General features: G+C 35.9%; 3 protein-coding genes across 3 annotated transcripts; all 3 read right to left on the bottom strand.

Moving 5' to 3' along the window:
- Window positions 1–3,777: 3,777 nt before the first annotated feature.
- snrpd2 (small nuclear ribonucleoprotein D2 polypeptide) lies at window positions 3,778–6,396 on the bottom strand. Its single transcript, XM_051871131.1, has 3 exons — window positions 6,244–6,396; window positions 5,561–5,740; window positions 3,778–4,300 (listed from the first exon to the last, which is right to left on the bottom strand). Coding segments are annotated over exons 1-3 (357 nt in total). The 5' UTR covers window positions 6,246–6,396; the 3' UTR covers window positions 3,778–4,125.
- A 7,555-nt stretch (window positions 6,397–13,951) lies between these two features.
- Window positions 13,952–17,480, bottom strand: foxg1c (forkhead box G1c). Its single transcript, XM_051871155.1, has one exon. The coding sequence runs from the start codon at window positions 16,275–16,277 to the stop codon at window positions 15,120–15,122; it is 1,158 nt and encodes a 385-aa protein (XP_051727115.1). The 5' UTR covers window positions 16,278–17,480; the 3' UTR covers window positions 13,952–15,119.
- A 437-nt stretch (window positions 17,481–17,917) lies between these two features.
- On the bottom strand, window positions 17,918–20,350 carry pglyrp5 (peptidoglycan recognition protein 5). Its single transcript, XM_051871156.1, has 4 exons — window positions 20,101–20,350; window positions 19,812–20,007; window positions 18,624–18,742; window positions 17,918–18,426 (listed from the first exon to the last, which is right to left on the bottom strand). Exons 1-4 carry the CDS (start codon window positions 20,141–20,143, stop codon window positions 18,242–18,244), a joined length of 543 nt encoding a protein of 180 aa, XP_051727116.1. The 5' UTR covers window positions 20,144–20,350; the 3' UTR covers window positions 17,918–18,241.
- Between the last annotated feature and the right edge of the window lie 5,108 nt (window positions 20,351–25,458).

Raw genomic sequence — 25,458 nt, 5'->3', positions numbered from 1 at the left:
TGCGAGTTCAGGCTAAATTTTATCCAGTAAACGGGACATATATGATGTAAATATGAAAACTAATGTACTGATGAATGACCCTATAATGATGGAGGCTCTGGAAGAGCTTCAATGCCATGGATGTTGTGCACTCATGTGTAACTAAGCAGAGAAGGCAGCAATTTTGTTTCGTTTGTTTCAGAAAACAGCAAAATAAGTCATTATTCCATGAACGATTTCAGGCCACTTTTGTATTTACTTTTTCTCACAGATATGTGATAGGCTTTATCCAGTTTCTGGAGCTTGCACCTAACCCATGCTTTCTCACTTGTACTTGCGTAAAAGAAAAAGAAGAAGAAGATTGGAGGTCTGCGTTGTAACACAAATTTTCATTTTCTTTCAAAAATGTACAGTGGTAACCATATAGTTTCCCGAAAAATATCAGTTATTGTTAGTAATATTTATTGTTAGTTATCTCTTTTTAAGAAGACGCTTTTGTAATGTGTCTTTTTTTTTAGTGGCTAACATTCTGACTTCTTGTAATACCTTCAGTATTATATAAAACTCATCTTTTCCAATGTAAATATTCATTGTTAATAAATCCAGAGGCCCCAAAGAACACTTGAGCATAAAAAATGTATCGAAAGTAGAATTTTTAAAAGGAAACAGCACACTTTCAAATGTAAAGTTCTTTGGGGAACCAAAAATGTTCTTCTTTTTCTTCATGTTTTTACACATTTTCATAAACCACCCAATTTTTACATTTGAAGTGTTTGCAATATTAATAATATTTGTAAAAGTGTAACATGGTTTTATGCACTGACAATTCACTAACATTTTTGATATTATAGACCTGAATTGCATTGTCAATAAACTCAATCTACCTGTCATACAATGTACGTTTTAGCAACTGCTCAAAATGAAGAATAATGTGACACGATATTGTCAAAAGTTATAGATTATGTTCATATAGTTAATGTGAACTACACCTGTGTTAACTCTGTGAAAACTGATGTTAGTTTTGAACAGCATTTGTTTGCAAATGATGCCATGTGGTTTGATATTTTGTATGTAATCCAATGAGATTCAGAAATTCAGACAATGTGGCTTCAATATAAAATACTTTTGGGAGCAATATGACATGGCAGGTAGAACTATGCAGTTTTTGAGTTAGCTGGGAACTCTTTTTACAATTGTTTCCCCTATAAATAACTTGTTCTGTTGTATTTTGGTACTATGGTTAGCATGATATATTTTTGTAAAGGTTAAATTATGAATTATGTCCTATTAAACATAAAATCTTTCAAAAAAGCAGTGCCAAATTAAGATGTTTTGGAAGTTTAATTCAGATCTATATGTGGAGCAATAATGAGGATCTGTTTTTAACTGGACCATCAATGATCTGACTTTAACTGTGTAAAATGCAAGAAGTCACAATGGATAATTTTCCAAAAGTTCACTTTTTAGATGTGTGCTATAGGTGGGTTATTCTGGATATTACATTATCCGTTGTTTTATGGCACTATTTCTGTGTAAAATAACACAGTTGTCAAGAAGGTGTATTAAAATAACAGACACTAATATGCAGTAAGGTCAGGAAAGTTTTTTCTTCCTGCCAAGCAAGGATCAAGTATTCACTGCTGAGCGATGAGTTTTCACTATTTATGTCTTAGATGGTGCATATCATATTATATAAACAAACCATGGTCCAATAGACAATTCCCCACAAAATGACTTGCTGTTGAAAAAGGGACAACTTAAACATGACCAAAACACTACAGACCTAAACCTCTAAATCTCAATTTTGACAGCAGTTGATGATAAGATCTCAGGCTGAAGCGTCACCTGCAAGTCATGACTCTAGTATTAGAGTAGAGCTTCAGGCAAACCCACACACAGTATCCAGGTGCAGCAGCCCGGAGGAACACTGAGTACAGCAGGATGTGCGTCTCGCTGTCGGACAGGAGGAACTAGAGAACAAGCTCAAGGTGCAGAACACCTCTGGCTTAAACTCCACTCAGGAGCCTGGGAAAATGTCATCAACTCTATCAAAAACAGACACACTGTTAATGGTATAAATCTTTTTTCTTCACCCCTCGGTATATTTTGATACTATAGATCACAAGTAGCATTTGTGAAACTGTACGAAAAACTTTCTCACATTTTCTGTGGTTATTGCCTATGCAAATATGCCCACAACAATGCAATGATCAGGATGAGGATAAAAAAATTGGGGTGGATAAAAATCTTTACCAGGTATAAACTCATGACAATTCTTTACAATTTTAGGTGTCTTTCATGGTTATTTAATACACAACTGTGCAAAACTTTGTGGTCAATAAAACAATTTAAAAAATATTTTAAAATGTAATTTATTCCTGTGTTTTAGCAGCCATTACTTCTGTCTTCAGTGTCACATGATCCTTCAGAAATCATTGAATAGAATGCTTAAAAAAAACATCATTTATTTGAAATGGAAAATGTTTGAATCATTATAAATGTCTTTACTGTCGCTTTTTATGAATTTAATGCATCCTTGCTGAATAAAAGTATTAATTTTTTTCAAAAACTGACTTTTAAACAGTAGTATATATTTAGTTTTTTCAATTAATATATTAATTCTTGCCTAATCAAAAATTAATGAAGTAAATATTTTAACCTAACCCATATAAACAATTTATAGACCATACCTACCATCAGTTTACATTTATTTTATAAAGTTTAGAATTAAAACACATGAAAATGAATGAATAAACACATTTAATAAATACGACACCAGTGGATCACAATAACCCAAACTGATACACCGAGTTGGATTTTCACCATTCCACTGAATATTTAAGTAACCTGACTGAGTGATTTTCAGAGACTGTCCTCCTCTCAGGTCAAGTCCTGAGATAACCCTTTTTGTCCATATAAACCTTTAAAACACACAATTAAATCTAGATATTTTTACCCTGATAAACCCCTTTCAGAGAGATCATTCTAATTTTCAGAATATAAATTTTTAGTTTCAGAAACATTAGCCAAATCCTTTTAGACAAAAATGAATTGTTTAAAATGGCTTTTAGTACAAGGGGTCAGCGGAGCCCACGGTGGAGGGCAGGGGTGTGAAGTGACAGTCAGCACATCTGGTCACATTAATAATGCAGAGACCTTTAAACGGCAGTTTGTCACTTATTGAGTGCTGCCTGCTGAAATCTACACTGACACCCAAGCTGCTGCCAAGGGACTCTACCAAATGAGAGTCGGATGAAGGGAGGGGGAGAAAGAGGATGAGAGGGGCAGCAGACAGCGAGAGGGGAGGAAAGAGGACAAACAGCAACGTGAAACTTTCGTCTGATGAACACTCTTTCTGCTTTGTCTGTAAACAGTTAAAGGGGTCCGATTATGCTTTTTTTTTTTTTTTTTTTACATTTTCAACTTTCTTTAGTGTGTAATGCTGCTGTTTGAGCTTGAATAAATCTGTGAAGTTACAAAGCACAAAGTCACTCCGAAGGGAGTTATTTTCTTTTTATCAGTAAGCACAGTTTCTGAACTCCCTGAAATGCCTGCATTGCAGTCTTGAGTTTTCTTCCAGGAAAATCACAGTATCACTCATTTAAATAATTCCTGCCCAAGGCATATGTAAAATAAAGGGGCGAGGCCTGGTTGAGTTAGTAAGTAGTGTGTTGAAACTCAAGGTCATAGTGAGGAGCGCGACATTTCCTAAACACCCTCAAAGCGGTTTACCAATCCCAACACCAGAGCACACTGTGCTTTTTGGAAGGAGGGGCTTCATAGAGACCAGAGTCCAGATTTATAGAGATTTGATTATCCAAATGTTTATTTAGAAAAAGCACATTTTTATACAACTTCAAAAAAAAAAAAAAAAAAAAAATTCAAATGTCAACTTTTTTTGTTTCTTTTCTTTGACCAAACAATCTCTCATGATGATGCTAAACATTTTCCAGCAAAATACAATTGTTACAGCACAATGAAAACTGTGTACTGTCTCTTGAGGGCAAAATAGTTACATTTGCTCAAAGGCCTAATTAACACTTTAACACGTGCTGATAAGTCAGAGGGAGTTCAGCTTGCAGGTGAGCTGGTGTATGAGTGTCCAGGAGATTGCCTGTACTTGAACAGACGTGTTACACGTCAAGTTTATTTCCCGGTGATGAGTGGGTTCCTCAACACCACGATGACTGAATCGCCTCTCAGGAACATCTTTGAGATGTAACGATCCTTGTTCACTGGCTTTGACTTCTTCTTGCCCTTGCCGCTCTTGGGCACCTCTGTCCACATTTCTTTCACATTCTCCAGAACCATGTTACAATGTCTGAAAAGCCAGAGAAAACAGACAGTAGTTTCATTTACTTGCAACCAAAAAAAATCTGTTCTGATTGATGGTTCAACTGGACTGAAAAGCCTTAATGTATACACCCCAATTGAGTGAATGAAATTTCGATCAGACTGAAAGGAGTAATGTAAACCTGAAATGATCCCATCAACATAAAAATTAATCGTGAATTCCTGAATCCGACAATTTTCTCAATAGGATTCAAAAATACCTCGCTTCTGAATGTGGCAAGTTTTAGTTGGAATACAAGAACACGTAAACACGTGTGAATCAGACTGCAATGTTAGGGATTCATATAAACCAGTGGTTCCCAAGCAGGGGACTGGGGCCCCGTAAGGGTCCTCAAACTTCCAAGGAGGCCTCAAGATGACTTAAAATTATTTAAAGTAAGACAAAACAACTAAAAATCAAGATATTTCTTAGTATTTGGGGTTTTTTTCTAGTTATGCCAGGCTCCAAAATATCTTATGGTGTAGAAATTGGGTAGAAAATGGCTTGAACTCAAAAAGGTAGAGATCCACGGATATAAACAGAACTTTCAAAATCTGAAATATGATTGGATTCATTCCAATTGACAAATTTAATGCACGTAAACATACCTATTTGAAAGTCCACATCATGAAAACTGTTTACCAATTTTATACAAACAGTGTGAACCAATTCATTTTTTAGTATTTATTCACATTTTACAGTAGCTGTTTATCTACAGTATTTGTGTCTGATGCAGATCATAAATGATTTCTTAAAAAGAATAATAACTTTTTAAAATAAAAACTTTATAAAACTGAATAAATGTATGTCTGAATTTCATTCATACTACCCATATTCATACCATAGAGTACTTTTTTTAACGTTCATGAAGTAAATTCAAATTCAAATGTATTACCTACTCAGTATGCTATTTTGGAGGCAGCATGTGTCTCAATTAACATATTGGGTGGCCTTATATTCGTTTTAATATAAACTTTTATACATAGATATTTAATCTCAAAAATACTTCATCTTATACAATGAAAGAATAAGAAAAGCTATCATAGCTTGAGCTGTGAGGTTTTTCAGCTAACAGACACGCATACGTATGCAGCTGTGCAGACATTTTGGTCAGAAAATTTCTGTTGGACTGCACTGTTTATGATATATATGCAGTGCACTGCATTCGGATCAACAGAAATCTGCACACAGGCAGTATGTAGTCACAGTGTATATTATAAATCCAACAGAAGGATTCACATCACGTACCTGTCGAATGCTTTGACTCTGCCCAGTAGCTTTTTATTGTTGCGGCAGTTGATAAGAACCTGTGTGTTGTTTTTCACAGACTGGGTAAGAACTGAAAGTGGACCGGTGTTAAACTCTTCCTCCTCTCGCTTTTGGAGCTCCTCTGGAGTCATCTCAGATTTGGGCTTGTTTAATAAACTCCTAACAAATCATTTTAACAGTTAGAATGTGTGGATAAATAGGTAAGATGAATATCAGTCAATTTACACTGTATATATAGTGTTCAATAAATTATATTAAGCGTTTGTGCCTAAAATGCTACAAATTTATAAGTTAATTTAGCTTTGTTTCATGCTTTTAGGAATATAGAAAACTTAACCATACGCAACGTTATTCATAACGTAATGATTGAGAAATAAAGTGCGCACAGAAAACAATAAAATTAAATTAGAAACAAAGCCAATATGCAATCAATTTGACAACGACAAAGCTTGCAAAACAAACACAAATATTATAACCGTATTCACTTAGGACGAATCCTAATAATCAGTACAATAGAAGGATCATTGTAGCTGCTAACATTAGCATTAGCTTTGCTAAATGACTTCTTTAGCGGCCATTAAACTATAAACTAGCTATTTCAGTCCCAGCAGTACAACTCAAGCATTTATTATAATATGCTGTATGCAGAAGATTGAACTTACATGTTTTAGTAGGTTTCGACTTCTCAACTGTCTTCAATGAAATGAGCAGCTACACACAGGCGCCTCACGTTTCCACAACGTTAAAGTCACTTCCGGGTCTGTACCGCCTTACTCAGTTGTAAATTCCGGTTCCGGTTTTCTCCCGCAAAGTAAATATAAACTTGTTTTTAGGTTTATATAGAATTGTAATAATAAGTTAATTATAATGAATGATTTTAAACAGAGCTAGTTGTCACACAAGGAAGTTGTCTCAAAGGCTATATCTCTGTAACTGTAATGTTTTGAAACTAAAGTTACACAGATGTTTATTTTTTTCTAGCAGTGGTTTGTATGTTGATTTCTATCATCTAGTTCACAGCGATCTTGAATTATTCTATTATTATTATTGTGTGAATTTAGTCGACCAAACTAATTCCAATGTCATCATTATAACAAGGTAATTGTATTTTTCTAAAATATGCAATTTAATGCTAATAATTATATATACATATCCGTGCCCAGGTGTACGCAGACACACACACACACACACACACAAACAAAAACAAACAAACACAAACAAGCACACTGCTGTTAATGCAGTCTAAATTTGGCACAGGACATCTCACATCATGACATATCAAATCACCTCACTGTTGGTCCCAATTATTATTGTAATAGAATTTAGTGAATATGATAAAAGAATATAGTGTGTATATATATATATATATATAGAGAGAGAGAGAGAGAGAGTTAATTGCTAAGATGCTCTATGTTTTTAATGCTTTGCTACTTTTACTTAAAATATTTTGCTGTCATGAAATAGAGCAGTCTGATCTAGTGATCTGCCTCATTTAAGTATTCATGTATAGATAACAGAAGAATGTGTCTGGCCTCTTAGCCGTGGTGTGGGGTAATATTCATGGGGCAGGGGTCAAGTCTGTAGACCAAACAGACATCTCTTTGTTATGTGTCATGACTGACAGGGAAGATGGCTGTATGATGGGGTGAGTTTGTGAGACAGACAAAGATGTGTGTCTGTATGGTGCTTAGACTCTAGGGGATTGGCTTACTGCTTAGAGACAGGCGGGCGCCCGCGGAGCACAATCCCACCCATGTGATTTCACAGGGTGGTGAGTTGGCTCGGGATAATCGCACCCTATAGTGTGGAGATTTGAGGATCATGTCTGTGGAATTGGTTTACAAAGCTTAACTATCGTTAGGAAATGCACACTGAGCCCAGAGTTTTTCAGGTACATCGGCTTATGTTTTCACCTTTCCAGATCACTTCCTTCCTCCCAGACTGGTTTCTCTCTCGACTTCCATCATGCATCTTTAGAGTCTTACAAGCGTTTCTTACAAACAGAAACCAGAGCATTGAATCTAACAATGATCAAAGTTGCTCAAGGAGTGTAGTTGTGTTTAAAACCTCTTTAAAGGGTAGTTCACCCAAAAATGAAAATTCTGTCATTAATTACTCACCTTCATGTCGTTCCACACCCGTAAGACCTTCGTTCATCTTCTGAACACAAATTAAGATATTTTTGATGAAATCTGACAGCTGTCTGACTCCTCCATAGACAACAGTTTAACCACCACTTTCAAGGTCCAGAAATATACAATATCTATATCTATCTATATAATAGAACAATATCTTCTCTTCTGTGTCATTCTCATACGCTGTTTATGTTCAGCGCTTCCAGGTTCTACGTCAGAACGCCGACTCATTGGCCGGCTCCTGCGTCAATCACACACATGCTGCTCACGTGAACAGCGTCGGCCAATACTGAGCTGTATAGACGCAGAACCTGAAGGCGCTGAACGTAAACAGCGTATGAGAATGACACAGAAGAGAGGATATTGTTGAATAAAGTCGTTATTTTTGTTTTGTTTTTGGGCACAAAAAGTATTCTCGTCGCTTCATAAAATTAAGGTTGAACCAGTTACGTCGACAGTTTTAAGGATGTCTTTAGTACCTTTCTGGACCTTGAAAGTGGTGGTTATATTGCTGTCTATTGAGGAGTCAGAGAGCTCTCAGATTTCATCAAAAATATATTAATTTGTGTTCTGAAGGTCTTACAGGTGTGGAACAATATGGGGGTGAGTAATTAATGACAGAATTTTCATTTTTGGGTGAACTAACCCTTTAAGTTGTGCTTTAAACCTCTTTTGACAAGACCTCTAAGACATCTAAGGTCATCCTCAATTGAGGAAATGATACATAAACATTTATTTTATTTTATTTTTAATTCTAAAAATTTAAAATATTTGAGCTTGGAATTAGTAAATTCTGTGAAATTTACACAAAAAGTTTTACACACACACACACACACACACACACACACACATACATACATACCAAAAAAAAAAAAAAAAATGGAATATGGTAGCAATTACAAATTGAACTTAAATTTGAAAATCACCTTGAAAACACAAGTGGTAAAGAGAATCACAATTAGTTAATATGTAGAAGGTGCATGGTCCCATACACACAAATACTAAACACCATCATGGCAACACACAGCACAAAAATAATGCATTCACATTATTAAACAACAGATGATGTAACATAAAACGCTAATGTACATAACTGATAAGAAAAGTAACAGTTATTTCAATGAAACAACATCAAATGTGTAAGAATTCTGGGAATGTCAATTTATAGTTTTTCATTGTGTATTATAAGATGACTTGTTCTTTTTTTCTTTTCTTTTTTTTAACTCCCTTAACCTTAAACAACCTGTCACATTAGACCACTATTACAGTTTACAATATATAGTTTATAGATCTGTCATTTCTCCCTGGAGCGATTGCACAACACACGCCGTGAGCAGCGGGACTTTTCTTATGCCACAGTCGCCGGCGCGCCGCTTCCGCTTTTCCGTTCATGAGTATGAGGTAACACAGCTCTATTTATCATATAGATACATTCGAGTGTGTTGAAAATTATGTTATAACATTACTCTGTGCGTTCGCTCGGCGGCTGCTGTGAGACACTTGTTGCACACTGCAGTAAGATAGATCGATTTTAAAATATCATATTAAATGCTGGATGGCTTGTGTTGATAAATGGCATGCAATTAATTTTAAAACCTATTGTATGATGGAGAAAATTCTGTATTACTGTTACTAAAAATAAAGCTGCATCTGATTATGCTATGTTAGCTACTTGACAAAATAGTGTTTTTCTCTGAGGCATGGTAAAGCATGCAAAAAATCAAGAAAATTAGATTTAAACAATAAGACTATACGTGTTGAGCTATATAACAACAATTAGTTTTCTGTCTATAAATGTAACCAAACAGTTGTTCCCTTGTCTATTAAAACGTAAATATTAAAGCGTCTTTGGTGTTTCCATGGTTTCTACAAAATAAAACCGGAAACCGAGGGTAACGCGGGTATGACGCAATTGACATGCGACTCCTCACACGTCCCGGAGCCTTGGTTAAAAGTGCAATTTTCTCACGATTTACAAATAGTTGGACACATTTGGGATATTGTAAGTACTCAAGTGAACAAAATATATAACACTGGCCTAGTGGTTTTTGGATATTTTACTGCAAAATTCTTACATATTGCACCTTTAAAACATTTAACTGCCTTTATATTTTAAGAAGGTTATCGTCACATTGGAATCAAAATGTTTGAAAACACTTCCTGTGTCCTCGTAAACCAAATGGCTTAAAAAACATACTAAATGGTGTTTTTTTGAAATTCAAGAAATGCAGACAGTTTCCTGTGATTGGTAGGTTTAGGGGTAGGTGTAATGTAGGGGGATAGAATATACAGATTGTACAGTATAAAAACCATTACGTCTATGGAGAGTCCCCGTAAACCACATATACGTGTGTGTGTGTGTGTGTGTGTGTGTGTGTGTTTGTGGTCTCACCAGCAGGTTTCAGTGGACACCTATTCCAGCCTCAGGGAATCATGTGGACAAGCACATGCTCAAAAATTTCGGATTTATAGCTCAGCTGTTTTTTTTGCAGGCTGTATAGTGTGATCAAGGGGTGTAAAAATCGTTAGTCATGCCTGTCAAAGGGAGGATGTTATTTATTACACAAATTAGAGGAAAATAGTATCGACTTACAGCAGCCTTTGGGCATCTCTTCACCTGTCTATTTGTTTTCCTCTCACTCTTTCTCTCCTTACTTCCTCCTCTCGTTCCCCTGTAGACTAATTACATGATTACTCAGCAGTCATATCAATATTATGGTTATCTTTTGCATCAGAGATTGTAGTTTGCCAACAGTTTTCCAGTAAGGTTACAGTGAAGCACGCCTGAAGTCGCCTGTGTTCACCGCAGTCGCCTGTGTGTGTGTGAGATTAGTGAAATAGAATCGTGTCCTCATAAAGCTCTCTTTGTTTGATGAAGAAGAGGCTCCAGAAACCTGTCCTGAGAGGCGTCTTCACACATCTGTGTGTTCTTCTCTTTATATCGGGTGATATTGAAAGGTGAGATGAAGTTCACCAGTGTAATGGGATATAATGTCAAACTACATATTGAGTGCTGCTACAGAAAGCCTGTATGGTCCCACTTTATATTAGGTGTCTTTAACTATATGTACATCAAAACAAATAAATAAATAAAATAATAACAATAATAATAATTGTTAGATACTGTATATGCACTTATTGTGTTTCTGATCTATTGCAAACAGTTATTTGAGATACTACTCTCTAAAAAAAAAAATGCTGGGTTAAAAACAACCCAAGTTAGGTTGAAAATGGACAAACCCAGTGAATGGGTTGTTTTAACCCAGCGGTTGGGTTAAATGTGTCAACAAACAATAGTTGAGTTAAATAAAACTACCCAGCAGGTTGGGCAAAAATTTAACCCAACTGCCCAACTGGGTCAAAACAGCCCATTTGGTGGGTTAAAACAACCCAATTGTTGGGTTTGTCCATTTTCAACCCAATTTGGGTTGTTTTTAACCCAGCATTTATTATAGTCTTTATTAAAGGTACACTATGTAACTTTTTTTGTTCAAAATAAACAAAATTTAACTAATGAGTCAATACATTATCAGTCCTTCTTCCAAAATGTGTTTTTGTCTTACCCTGATTCACTATGGTAAGCCTATTATAAGTGTTTACATTTTAGACCTGATGGTTTTTGTGGGAAATTGTCTCCAACGTCCAACGTCTCGTCATATCTGTAAATAGAGGAAAGTTGCTCTGGCTACTTTGACGCCTGTATGGTGTGGGAGTGGCATAGGTTAGTTGTCACAACAAGAGAGAAAGGTTGACATGGAGCATGCTAAATCTAATACTAATCTCATGCTAATGCTAAAGATATATGCCTACTATTTGTCAAACCTCTGTGGAATCACCCATTTAAAAAAAAAAAAGCAGAACAGCGGAGAGTCAGACAGAGATCGTAATAAACCGAGAATCAACATGGCTTTACGGAGATGGCAGAACTGAGGGATTTGAAATGTTGTAAAAGTGACGTGGAGATGGCGTTTTTTATTACTCAACAGGTGAGTAAGGTATTTTATTGAACAGATAAATTGCTATATGTGGCTCTTTAACAGAGTCCATTGTACAGCATTATCTATTGGGTCATTTCATTATGGTTGTTTAGAGCTGTGCTGGAATTTATTTTCAAGGAAGAACCTTGTCTATTAAAGTCTTAGTTCACCCAAAAATGAAAATTCTGTCATTAATTACTCACCCTCCTGCCGTTTTACACCCGTAAGACCTTTGTTGATCTTCGGAACACAAATTAAGATATTTTTGTTGAAATCCGATGGCTCCGTGAGGCCTACATAGGGAGCAATGACATTTCCTCTCTCAAGATCCATTAATGTACTAAAAACATATTTATATCAGTTCATGTGAGTACAGTGGTTCAATATTAATATTATAAAGCGACGAGAATATTTTTGGTGCGCCAAAAAAAACAAAATAACGACTTATTTAGTGATGGCCGATTTCAAAACACTGCTTCAGGAAGATTCGGAGCATAATGAATATGTGCAATACCACTTATATATATGACAATAACCTACCTCTTTTATTCCATTCCCTGTAAAATTCTACTATAGCACAACTGTGTCTATTTTTGTTTATTTATATATTATATATACATATGTGTTTCAATTTATTCATATATCTTTATTCTTTATTTTACTATGTACTGTTGTTGTCTCTCTATACTGGAGGCTTCTTCTGTCACCAAAACAAATTCCTTGTCTGAAAACATACTTGGCAATAAAGGTCTTTCTGATTCTGATACGGGTAAGGTTAGGGACAGGTTTGGTGATTTGGTTAGGTTTAAGGGTGGGTTAAGGTGTAAGGGAAGGGTCAACAGTGAAATAGATGTAATTACAGAAATTAATTTCAGGTGTAATTACATGCAGGTATTTTTAAATATACAGTGTAAAAATGTATTACACAACTGCATTAAATGATTAATTTAAATGTTACATATAGTTAAAAACAAAATAAAGTGGGTCTCGAATGTAACAATTTATTTTTTCATTATATCCCTTAAAGAAATTTAAATTAGTTGTTAATATTAAAATCACTTATTTACATTTTTATCAATTCAATACCAAAACAAATAAATAAAAAAAAAATAAAAAAACAGATTTTTAAAACAGAATTGTATGGCAAAAACTCAATAGCTCAGACGAGGGCACATAAGGTCTGCTCATATCGGTCATTCAGCGAGGTGAAATCTGTACTCAGTAACTGGTTTCCTCGGGTCAAGGGCAACACTTTTCATCTAGCTCACTCAATTACCACAGCTTGTACAAATGTGAAAAACCACTTGTGTCTATTTGAAGTGGTGTAATCTGATGAACGTGATTTTTATTTCTAGCGTACTGTGGTTGAATCCTCTCTTTCTCTCTGAATTTCCTCTATCATCTCTTTTTATCTTTCCCCTCCTCAGCCATTTGAAAAAGGAGATCCACTTCATTACTGAGCTGAGGCTGTGATCGCACTCTAGAGACCCTCAGACATTTTGTGTGTGTGTGTGTGTGTACATGCAGGTTTGGGTATACTTGTGAGGGCCAAATGTCCTCACTTATATAGTGAAATATTATGACAACTGACTAGTCACATAGACATTTTACTGGTCCTGACTTATAAATCGGCCAAAACATGTTTTTATTTAAATCTAGTGTTTTGCACGTTTCTGTGATGGGTATAGGTTTAGGGGTAGGGGTTGGTTTAGGATATAGAAAATAGCATTAACCTGATTTAAAATCAGTGGAAGTAAACGTGTGTGTGTGTGTGTGTGTGTGTGTGTGTGTGTGTGTGTGTGTGTGTGCGCGCGCACTGTAAAATAATTATTTTCATGATTTGTTATCAGAACACATTTTTCTTTTGTTTCTTTGGTTCAGATAACTTAATATTTTGAGTTTCTGTTGATTAAACTAATTGCCTTCATTGTATTAACACAAATTTTTAATTTCAATGAACTCAAAATTTTAAGGCAACCAGGTAAATTACTTTTTTAAGTTAAACCAACAATTCTTTTTTACAGTGTGTATGAGAGAATTGAGAAAGATGTGAAAAACAAAGCATGGTACAGAATTTTTAAATGTCTTCTATGGACTGCTAATAACATACACACATAAACCATTTCATAAAACATTACAATTTGTAGTAAATCATGGGCTGTTGGCCTGCTCTAAATTCCCTGGATTGTTGAATAAATTCATTCATAAGATAAGGTTTAAGCATAACTCCCAAACTCCAGCTTTGATTTGTACAATGGGCTTTTATTTGTTCTAACCTTTATGAATCAAGAATATCAAAGTGCGTACAAAATAAAAAAGATGAAAGATTAAAAATATTAAATGAACATATTTCACATCTTTTTATAAGGAGGTTGATGTTAATTGGAAGCAAAAAAGGCACACAAAAAATCACATTGAAAACTAATAAATAAAGGATATTTTTACATACACATTTTGAATATATGAAAAGTTGCTAACGCTTTACAATAAGGTTTCATTTGTTAGTCAATGCATTTACTAATATGAATGAGCAATATATTTTTACAGTATTTATTAACCTATTTGTTAATGTTACTTAAATATTAGTTAACTTTAATGTTAGTTCAACTTCATAGTGCATTAACTAATGTTAGCAGATTTTTTTTTATCTTAAAAATGTATTAGTAAATGCTGATATTAACATTAGCTAAGATTAATAAACGCTATTATTGTTCTTTTCGTGTTGACTGATGTATTTGACTAATGTTATCAAATGAAACCTTATTGTAAATTGTTACCGAAAAGCTATTTCCTGCGAATTTGAAATTGCAGTTCTTTCATAAAACAATTGGCATGAACAAAGGTCTGTTCTTCCAAAACATTTATTTCCTATAAGTGGATACATGTTTGGGCCAGGTCAAAATTACAGGCCAAGACCTGTAGGCTGCTTGCTAGACAAATACAGTATTAAGATTATGTGAGTGACTGTAAATGCTGAACAACACGAAGACATCTTATGAAAAAGCACCAGACAGAATCATGCAGTTAATCTTTTCTTTTTTGTATCCTACATACAAACTTGTCCAACTACTCCACGCCATCTAAAGGAAAAACAGCAGCCATCAAAAAGATAGCATCAAAAGAGACATATGCGGCCAGAACAAAACATGATCGTTTCCCACAGCTATTTCCCTTTTTTTTTTTTTTTTTTTAAAGAAGTGCATTGTTTTTCAGCTCTGCATGTTTAGTGCAGCCATCATGTGCCTAAAAATACTTGGCATAACTAGTTTTTGGGGTAACTAGACCGTAAACAACTGGAAATTACAAAAGAAAATTTTTGTTTTGGCCACAAATATTTGGCCTCACAGGAAATTAAATACTGGATAAAAAAAGCTTGTTCATATAATAAATACTTTTCAAAAAGCTGAAAAAAAAAAAAACTGCTGTTCAGTGCATGGAGCTGGCTGTGTTAAAATGAGGAAAATAACTGGGAATGTCTGTACATAGTCCTCCAATGTATTCAGAAGAAGGAGATGGCTTTCCAGGGAAAAACTGTCCAGAAGGAGATGTTTTGGATAGGTAAGGTTCCTCCTGCGACCAGGGTGACAGTCCTGCTGTGTGAGGCACCTGATGAGAGTAAAAGTAACTGGACTGATTGGAAAGTAAATTAAAAGAGCAGGGAGCAGAGAGAGGCAGAGGCACAGAGGCAGACGTGGTGAAGGAGGAGGTGGAAGTCATCTGTTCACAGCCCATTCCATAATAAGTGGCCTCTTGTGCGGATGGGAGAAGCAGTCTTTCCGCAGCGGAACCGACTGAGCTGAAGTGGCGCGAGCTCTGGGACAAAACTGACGCGGCGTAGTTGTTGTGGTGAGGCGCGGAGTTCGGGTGACGGTGCTGGAGGGTCATGAACGGCGGGACGGGCCAGTAAAACGAGCCTGCGAACGCCAGTCCTGCGGTGGCGGCGGTGGAGGATAACCGCGCGCCTCTCTTCATGGCCAGCTTGGCGCGAGATGCCGCTGTAGACCGGCGCCTGAGTTTTCCAGTGGTTCCGCCGATGAACACGTCATCGCTGGACGGGTCCAGCATCCAGTAGTTGCCTTTTCCCGGGTCATCGTAGTGGCGCGGGACCTTAACGAAGCACTTGTTGAGGCTCAGGTTGTGTCGGATGGAGTTCTGCCAACCCTGCCTGTTTTCTCGGTAGTACGGGAAGTTGCCCATGATGAACTCATAGATGCCGTTGAGAGTGAGCCGTCGCTCCGGGCTCTGGCGGATGGCCATCATGATAAGCGCGTTATAACTGAACGGAGGCTTATCGGGTTTACTCTTCTTCTCCTGACCATCTGTTCCTTCACACTTTTGCTCTCCAACTCCCCCAGACTCTTTTTTATCCGGTCTGTTCGCTTCGTTCCGCTTTGGAATCGGCTTGTCTTTTCCGTCATTTGACTGATGGTGATGGGAGCGCGCGGGCGGCTTTGCGGCACGAGAGCGCTGTGCTTCCGGCGCGGCGCTCGAATCGCTCCTCGCGCGCTCGTGTCGGAGCAGTAAGCTGCTGATGCTAAATGACGACTTGTGGAAAAAACTCACGGGGGCTTTTAGTTCCTCCATGTTTAACAATACAAACACGCTCCTAAAGGTAAGTCCAACAGGACTTAAAAGTTTAGCAAAAGCCCCGGAAAGTGCCCGTTCATTCTTTAGAAACGCTTGAGGAAAAACAAAACATCTGATAAGTTTCCGGCGCAGCCAATCTCTCTGACTGATCAATGAACTCGAAGGCTCAATTATAACACTTCGAAAGCCGGTGAAACTCAAGCCTCTCACCTGAGACCGCCCTTCTGTTTACACATTCATCTGACTGAATGCCTGTCAGAAGCGAGTGAGGCAAAAAGACGTTATGCTAAGGAGTTCAGATATACGACAACACTTGGAGATGTGAGTAAACAAACAGCTTAGGATGGACATGAACCCTAATCTCTGGAGGATGAACCCAGAGGAGCGTGTCATGCAAAAAATAAAGTGAATGAGTAAGGACGAAACACTGTAACGTCTATAACTCAGCGCTTTTTTTTCGCTATGTGCTTCAAACTTTGATACAGTATTCACATATTTGTCTGCTTTAAATTAACGTTATTTAAAATCTACTTATTCCTAAACTGTAAATTAATGTCAAGTAGGAGTAGCATAGGCTACTGTGATAACAATCTAACCCATGATCGGAGTGAGTTATATAACAGGGCGTTTTAAATTTTGCGCATGAACTAAAATTAGCTACATGATAAAATAGACGATGTTAGCTTTATCAAATTAAACAAGACGGCCACACTTTAGGTCACACTTTATATTAGGTGTACTTAACTGCTATGTAGGCTACATGCATACAAAAATAGCCTAGGTAGTACTTATAGCCTATTTGTGTTCATGTTGCATTGTAAAACACTGCTTTTGAGGTGGGATATAGGGACAGGTTTGGTGGTATGGTTAGGTTTAAGGGTGGGTTTAGGTGTAAGGGAAGAGTCAACAGTGTAATTACAGCTGTATAAGGACAATGTAAAACATGTAAGTACATTGTATCAAATTATTTTTAATTATAAGCAAAATGTGAAATTTAAAGAAATATCTTCAAATTTATTTTTTATCCAAATTCCTTTATTTTTATAGAGAGCTTGCAACTTCCATGACCTTAGCAGGGTGACGATCACCCTGTATCTCATTTCTAATTGGTTAAACACAGATGTTTAGCGGCATTGTGCAGACAATTTCATTTTCAGTTTAATTAGCTATACTTGTACAAATAATAATTACATGCAGGTATTTTTGAAAAAAATATATAAGTACAGTAACATGTAAGAGTATTGTATCAAATGATTAATTTAAATGATAGTAGATAAAGACAATTCATATAATGGGACCAGTAAATAATACAAGACTAAACAACAGCTAAAGTAAAATAATTATATATATATATTTTCTAATTATTGCATAATAAGAAGTGCAAAGTGCATATAAATTAGAATGACTACATACAAGTAGGGTAAACAGTAATAATATATAAAAATTTAGTGAACAAACACAGACACAAGGACATTCACTCACTGTCCCTCATAAGGCATATACCTCGTTTACAAAGAGTACTAAATCATTGCACGTCACAGTGAGTTTTTTTTTTTTTTTTTTTTTTTTTTTTTTTTGCTGCAGAGAAATTAAAACAACATAATCATGATTTTGTAGATTTCAAGTAGTCTAGTCTCAAAAAAAAAAAAAAAAAAAAAAAAAAAAATCTAATAAAAACCATAAAGAAATGCCAATAGGCCTGACCAGAGGAATCCTCTTAGAATCAAATAACTTACTGGATCTTACTGGATAAACAGAATTTTCAATTTTTCAGAGTTTCTTTCTTTTTTTTTCAGTAGGATCAATTTTGACTGGATTATGTCCTTTAGATCTGGTTCCAAATTGTTAAATAATTTATATTAATCTATTAAGATTTCTTACAAGAGACTTTAACAAGGCACACAAAAATAAATCTATCACACTTTCACATTCACACAGTGCTACATACACAGCAGAGGTCATCAATGGTTTTGTAATTGTTCTCTTAGTTTTGGTAGCAGAGAGTATAAATGTTCCCCCGGACACGCCGTTTTTGCCACGTCTCTATGTCCCACAAGCACAAAATTGGGTCGCACATGACCGTGAAGCACTCCAATGTGCAGCAGTCTCAGCAGAGCGGACAGTGACTCAGAACTGGGCAATTCATCTATAAAATACAACAAATCTTCTTTATGATCTGTGAACTTTGGTTCAGTATTTCATTACAATGAAATTCTTATGCATGTTGATTTCTTTTTCCATATAAAACCACTAAATATAGAAACAGTACAATAAATTATAGCAACACAAAAGACAATAAATATAAGAAAATTAATGTAATAATGGAGATAGTCGTGTTCTCACCGTTGAAGTTGCCCATGAAGGCGATGCCAACAGAATGGAAGTTGTGTTCCTTTGCATGGGCCCCTACAATCCCCCACCCCCGCCCTTCATACACCACCCCATCTCCAGAGATCAGAAAGCTTGAGGAAGACAGAGAGAGTTGATGTTTAATGTATAGAGTCAGTCAGCAGGACAAAACATGCCTTTTTTATAAAAAAAAATGAAAACGTGATTATAAAAAAAAGAAGAACATAATAAAAAAAACCATGACAGTCATAAGAGTTGACATGCAGGGCACCTTCCTGTATTATGGTTTTCTTGTCACGTGACAAAAATGGCTTCCTACATGTTGGTTACACCTTAATGACTTTGATTTAGTGGAAATATTTTTTTTGTTTAAATAATAATAATAATACTTACATTATAATCTACTTATGCCTACATAATTCTTTAAGAATTTCTGTCAATTAAAGAGATACAATCCCTGACGCAAATAACACGGGAACGTTCTCAGAACTTTGGCTAACGTTCTGGGCAAGGATCTCTCAAAGTTATGAGCAACATTCTTCACGTAACATTAATAGAACGTTCATTCAAAGTTATCTAGTCTTCAATAATGTTGGCACAAAAACATTTACTCATCATTCATGGAACTCTTTTTCTGAAACATTTTCGTTGGACGCTTTTTTTTTTTCTTTACTTGTTTCAGAATGTTCAGAGAACATTCAAATGTACCATTACCATAATGTTTGCAAAATGATCAAATATAATGTTCTTTTACTGTTCGTATAACAAGTTTTTAAAACAATTAGGACACATTCACAAATAACGTCTTCATAACTTAATGAGGAACGTTAGAAAAACGTTCTTGGAATATACTTTTGTTAGCTGGTTACACCACCAAGACATTTGTGATTTTTAATTTAAATGTGTTCATCACAAAAAAAAACGTCCTACAAGTTTTCTTTTGTTTGTTTGTTTTTCGCATTTCAGACTCAGACCTCTACAAAAAGAGAGTTACGTCACTGATCCATATAGCCTATACATGCAGCTAAATTATTTATTCATGATATAATGGAATTAGCCTACCATTTGGCGTCCAAACAAAGTTTACAAGCAGTTCCGCAAAACAATTACAAACATTTGTATTTATTGGATACGCAATAACGTGTGGTCAGATCTGTCAAATGTTATGTTCTACTGTCTTACTTGTAACCGATATCGTCGAAGCCCCTCTCTTGCATGTGCATGTGCTGAATGTGAGCGAGCTGAGGGACGCTGTCGCACGGATTCGAGCAGTACCGGAGCGCTGTGTGGTGAACTATCACAGTCTGTGCGGGACTCTTCATCTCTGTCCTGTCTCGAGGATCCACTGCGTTCCAAGCACGACGACACACTACAGCCACTGCGAAACAACAGTATGATCAGATCAAAATACTAGAAATTACATATAAGTAGGCTACTGTGCGCGCTATCGCTTGTGGACGATTGCTCTCACCCGAGTTCATGTCCACGGTTTCTCCAGGTGTGTGTCCGTCCATTAGCAACAAACTGTTCTTTCAACAGCCGGCGAATGTAGGCTACATGACATGCAAACTGACAACTTTATTAGCCCTGACAGGGAGGGACATACATGTTTATACTTCCGCGTACTTTCCTGTCTCGTGCAAAAATTCAGGTTGCGAGTCCTGCAAGAACATATGAAGAAATTATGCTGCTTAGCACGGGCTTTTTATAGATTGGTATGGAAATGCCACTATGAATGAATGATGATATTTTCCATTGCAGAAATAACAGAAGTGACAGCTTGGCAGTGTTGCATAACATGAAAAGAGGCAGTTACATAAATATCACTTGCATGCACTACAAACAATTACACAATCTCCGAGCACGGTGAGAAAACGTAAAACCTGGTTATTATTCTCTTTTTAATTATAATTTAATTTGTATATTGTGACCCCCAAAGTGTGAATTCCTTTGTATTAGATTTAAAGGAATAATGTCATCATTTGCTAACCCTCATGTATGGGTAGGCAGGGACAATGCAGCCTACAATAAGCTCTACACTACCTGTCAAGTTAATCCCTGAATAGTGATTTTATTTCAGATCATTTTAACTAACCATATCATATTCATTAACATTAATTTAGAATATAGACAACCCTTATATTACTCTAATTGCCCAGATTTGCAATATGTATAATGTGCCCGATATTAAACCATTCCTTTTTTTCTATTTAAAAAAAAAAAAAAAAAAAAAAAAACAGAACATAAATTTATCAATTTGTCACTTATAATTCAAAGAATTGATTTATTAGAATTGATTAATTATAATTCTATAATTTAAAGTAACATCAAAAACTACAAGTCCCTTTTGGCTAATAGTTTTTTTTTTCAACTGCTTACACAAGTTTTCAAATCCAAGAATTGCAGACACAAAATGCAAAATACCTCACATCTCTTGCAAAATGAAGCACTGCATTCAAAATATCACAAACACATCTCAAAAGCAAACATTTGTTTTACGTTGCAAACACCTTTGTCATAATATTCTATTTTTGAATATATCATATACAGTTATTCAAAACCTAAAGCTCTTCTTTCATGAGCTCCTATGTACATTTCTGTACAAGACTGAAAGTAATTGGCAGAGAGATGTTGAAACCAAACAATTTATTTTTATTGTAAGCATAAGGTTGTGAATACTGTATTACACAATATGAAAGAAAATAAATACATCAACCATGTGTAGTTGGACAGAAACAATGGTTGTGTTTGAAAAAGGATATCAAGTTACTTCCTGTAGATTTTTGTGTGTTACAGAATTGTGTGTTGTGCAAAATTTGTTTTATGAAATTGAAAACTGAGTTGAAGGCCGAGAATTAGTGTATGGTTTTGCAGATTTGGTGTGTGGTTCTGGTGTTTGAGTGCCAAGCTTCAGAAATTGTAATGATTTTGTGTTGTTTACAGTTTTTTTCAACTGCTTACACACAAAATCTTTACTTGTCACACAGTTTCTGAAACCTGACACTTGCACAGCAGAACCACACACCAAATCTGCAAAACCATACACTAATTCTTGGCCACAACACACAATTCTCTATGTAACACTCAAAAATCTAACAGAAAGTATCTTGATTTCCTTTTTCAAACACAACCAATCAAAATGGCACACTAATTCATCAGTGCCTCACACTAACTCCTCACATGTGCAAACACTCATTGCTTTACTTAACACCAACCAATCATGGCTTTAGAATAGGCCTATAAATAGGCCAAAGGTCAAGTTATAGGTTTTGAACAACTTTTCTGTTGTTTACTTGCTTCCATATTCATCATTTCTAAACCCTGTTGAGGAGTTTTTCTCCACATGGTGCTGGAAAGTGCATGATCATCGTCCCTATGTCAACATAATACTTCTCCAGGCAATGGAAGAGGCATGTGGAGACACTGACACTGCCTCCATCCAAGGTTGGATACGCAAGAGAGAACATAGCATGTGACGTGGATGAAGTATTGTGGCCGGACCCAGCCAGGAGGAGAGATGGAGCCTAGATACACCCAACCATCTCGACCCACCAACAAACAAACACACACACACACATGTTGGGTTTCCATGTTCAGCCTGGTCTCATTGTTAATACGTAGGTATTAATACGTAACTTTCAAAGACACAAAACGTACATTTTTGTACGTTTAGAAAGGTGCTAAAATGTACAATATTGACGTAATTATGGCACTAAAACGCAAAAATACTTACGTTTTTACAGCGAAAAAACGTAAATTATTTACGAATCTTTCATGTCATAAAGATGTATGTATAATTTCCATTTTATCGTTTTGTAGATAAATGTAAGATCCCTAATCCCCATCCCGAACTTAAACCTACCCATTTTATACAGAATGTTAAAAGAATAAAACAAAGAACAGAAATGTGTAGGAAAATGACAATTTTAGTGAAAATATAACATTAAAACGATATTTTGAGCCACTAATCCTACACCTACCCCTAAACCTACCCATAACCATTTCTTTAAACTACCTACTGTTATAAGTAAAAGAATGACAGGCAAACAAGCGTAATCACAATAATTTATTTTTTGCGAAAATGTCAAAAGTGGTACCAAAAGTAGTTCAAATGATGATGAGTTCCAGTCAGTCTTCTCTGGCGGTAATAGTTTTTTAGGGTACAGAGCAGAATTTAATTTACTAATCCATGAAAATATGATAAATCCGGCTTCTCTCCGTGAAGGCGCGCACTCATTTCAAATGTCAATCCACTGAAACACGGCATGTCGCAATCTGTGACGAAGCAGGTGAGAACCAATGAGCGTTCGATATCAGTGCCGTAAACCATGTCGTAACGCTTCTCGAGGGTGGCGCTACTTTCAAATTTGAATCATAACGATCGCGAGCTTTGACTGTGACGGTCGCTGCTGCTGAGAATGAAGATGAAGATCGATGGATAAAGGGCTGAATTCGGATCTGTTCCTTACAAACATATGGATTCTAAAGATTGGGAGTACAGCGAACAAATAAAATGGATGTGATTTGTGAATTTATGTTGTGCTTTGGTGTATCTTATGGTTGTATTGTCAGTCGTTGCATAGGAGAAAACGCCTTCTGTGTCTCACAGCAAACAAGCTAAATATTACAAAATAGTTCAAGAATTACAGAAATTTTATTCATAAGGTTTCAAATTGTAGTCTTCTTTAACATTATGTAAACCTCCGAAACGAGCAGCACAAGTCACGAACAGAAATGTTATTTCATATTAAGTAGATGAGTAAACTGCTTTCAATAAATTCGACTTAACATCGTTAAATCATTAAAGCCACGATATTTAATATTAATACATGGGATTGCATATACATTCACACTTTACGTTACATGATTTACGTTTTTTTTTTTTTTTTTTTTTTTGCTGTTAATACGTAAGTATTTTTAGGTTTTAGTGCTATAAATACGTCCATGTTGTACGTTTTTGTGTGTATGAAAACGTGAGTAAATGTACGTGTGGTAGAACCACAATTTACGTAAAAATACATACTTTTTCTCATGAGATCACGTTGCCATGTTCTGTGGGGACATTCCACAGGGGTTTTTATACTGTATATTCTGTATAAAAATGTCCCCACAAAGTCAAAATGCACTGGTATTACTATACTTGTGAGGACATTTAGTCCCCTACCAGGACACACATGCACACCATTCCTTTGGAATATTCACCTTTTTCAAAAATTATGCTATTTTTTTTTTTTTTTCTCAACTACACATGGTTGATGTATTATATTTTCTTACTGTACTGTGCAATACTGTATTCACAACCACAAATGCTTACAGTAAAAAAAAAAAAAAAGTTGGGTTTCAGTCTTGCTTTCCTGTTTACCGTGAATTTTTCAACATCTCTCTGCCAATTACTTTCAATCTTGTACAGAAATGTACATAGCAGCTTATAAAAGAAGAGGTTTGATATATCCAAAAATAGAATATTATGGCAAATGTGTTTGAAAAGTAAGACGAATGTTTGCTTTTGAGATGTGTTTGTGATATTTTGAATGCAGTGCTTCCTTTTGCAAGAGATATGAGGCATTTTGAATTTTGTGTGTGCAATTCTTGGATTTGTGTGTAAAGTTTTGAAAAAAAGAGGCAAAGTTTTGAAAATGTGTGTAAGCAGTTGAAAAAAAACTGGAGTCGGACACTGATGGAGAGACTCAGGAAAAAGTTACAACTTTTAGAATGCAACTGGACGTTTCTGAATGGTTAGTGGATACATTTATGTAGTTGCTGCGGAGTTGATTTAACTCATCGACTAGCATGTGCCGTCATGTTAATCTTTTGTGCAAATCCAGCGTTGAATTGACCCTTGTTTGTGAAGCAGTCTGGCGTAAAATGACGGCATGACAACAACACTCTACTACAACAACTCTTCCTCTTCTCTAAAGGCCCAACATGGCCTCACCCCCTTTGTTGCGTGTTCCTGGGGGCAGGGTTTTTGTAAATTTTGGGGTTTGTGATGTCACCAACCCGGGATGAATCTTGTTGCAGTCTTTAAAAAGAGATTTCTGTAAAAGAAAATATCTACCTTTGCATTGAACTTTGAGCATCGTAACTTTGCAGATGTTGTTTATGCTCAAACAGCAACATTACACACTAACTAAACTTAAAAAAGTGAAGTCATAATCAAGGACCTCCTTAATATTTGCTCACAAGTGATGGATTTCTCACCATGAGTTGGCTAAGGGTTTCCTAGCAAGTTTACACAGGATTTAATTTAATTTGCTGCATGACTGATGAAATCTAAAACTGTTAAAACTATGTCAGAATCTAATAATGGCTGCAGTTGTTTCTGTTAAAAAAAACACTTCTCTAGGAAGTCTGAAATGAGTGTGTGAAATGAAAATAAAACTGACCACAGTGACAAAAATAAATGTGTTTTTCCATTTTATATTCTGATCTGCTCATATTTTGATCTTTATGTATCATCAAGACTATTTTAGCACTTTGTTGCATTCATGGTTGTGGAACCCAATGAGTTTCCTGACATATAATGATCATCAGAGGTTTGGCCTGATCAAGTATCTCTATTGTTAAAATTATTGTTTTGGTCAGTGTTTTGTTGCTCTCCACAAACCATAATGAAACTCCACAGAGCAACTAAACCACCGACATCAGCTGCATCAGTCACTGACTCTCCACATGAAAAGATTTTCAACAAGAGATGAGTTTAATACAACAATCTGACTGCTTTACATCAGCAAAACGTGTAGTTTTGTTCAAATATAGTACAGTGGCAAGTGATCAGTTAAGAGCAGATGAGCATTTTGATGAGATTATGGTGCGGTGCATAGTTATT

Source organism: Ctenopharyngodon idella, chromosome 18 (assembly GCF_019924925.1).
Source record: "Ctenopharyngodon idella isolate HZGC_01 chromosome 18, HZGC01, whole genome shotgun sequence".
NCBI lineage: Eukaryota > Metazoa > Chordata > Actinopteri > Cypriniformes > Xenocyprididae > Ctenopharyngodon > Ctenopharyngodon idella.
This window is presented reverse-complemented; position numbering and strand designations above follow the sequence as displayed.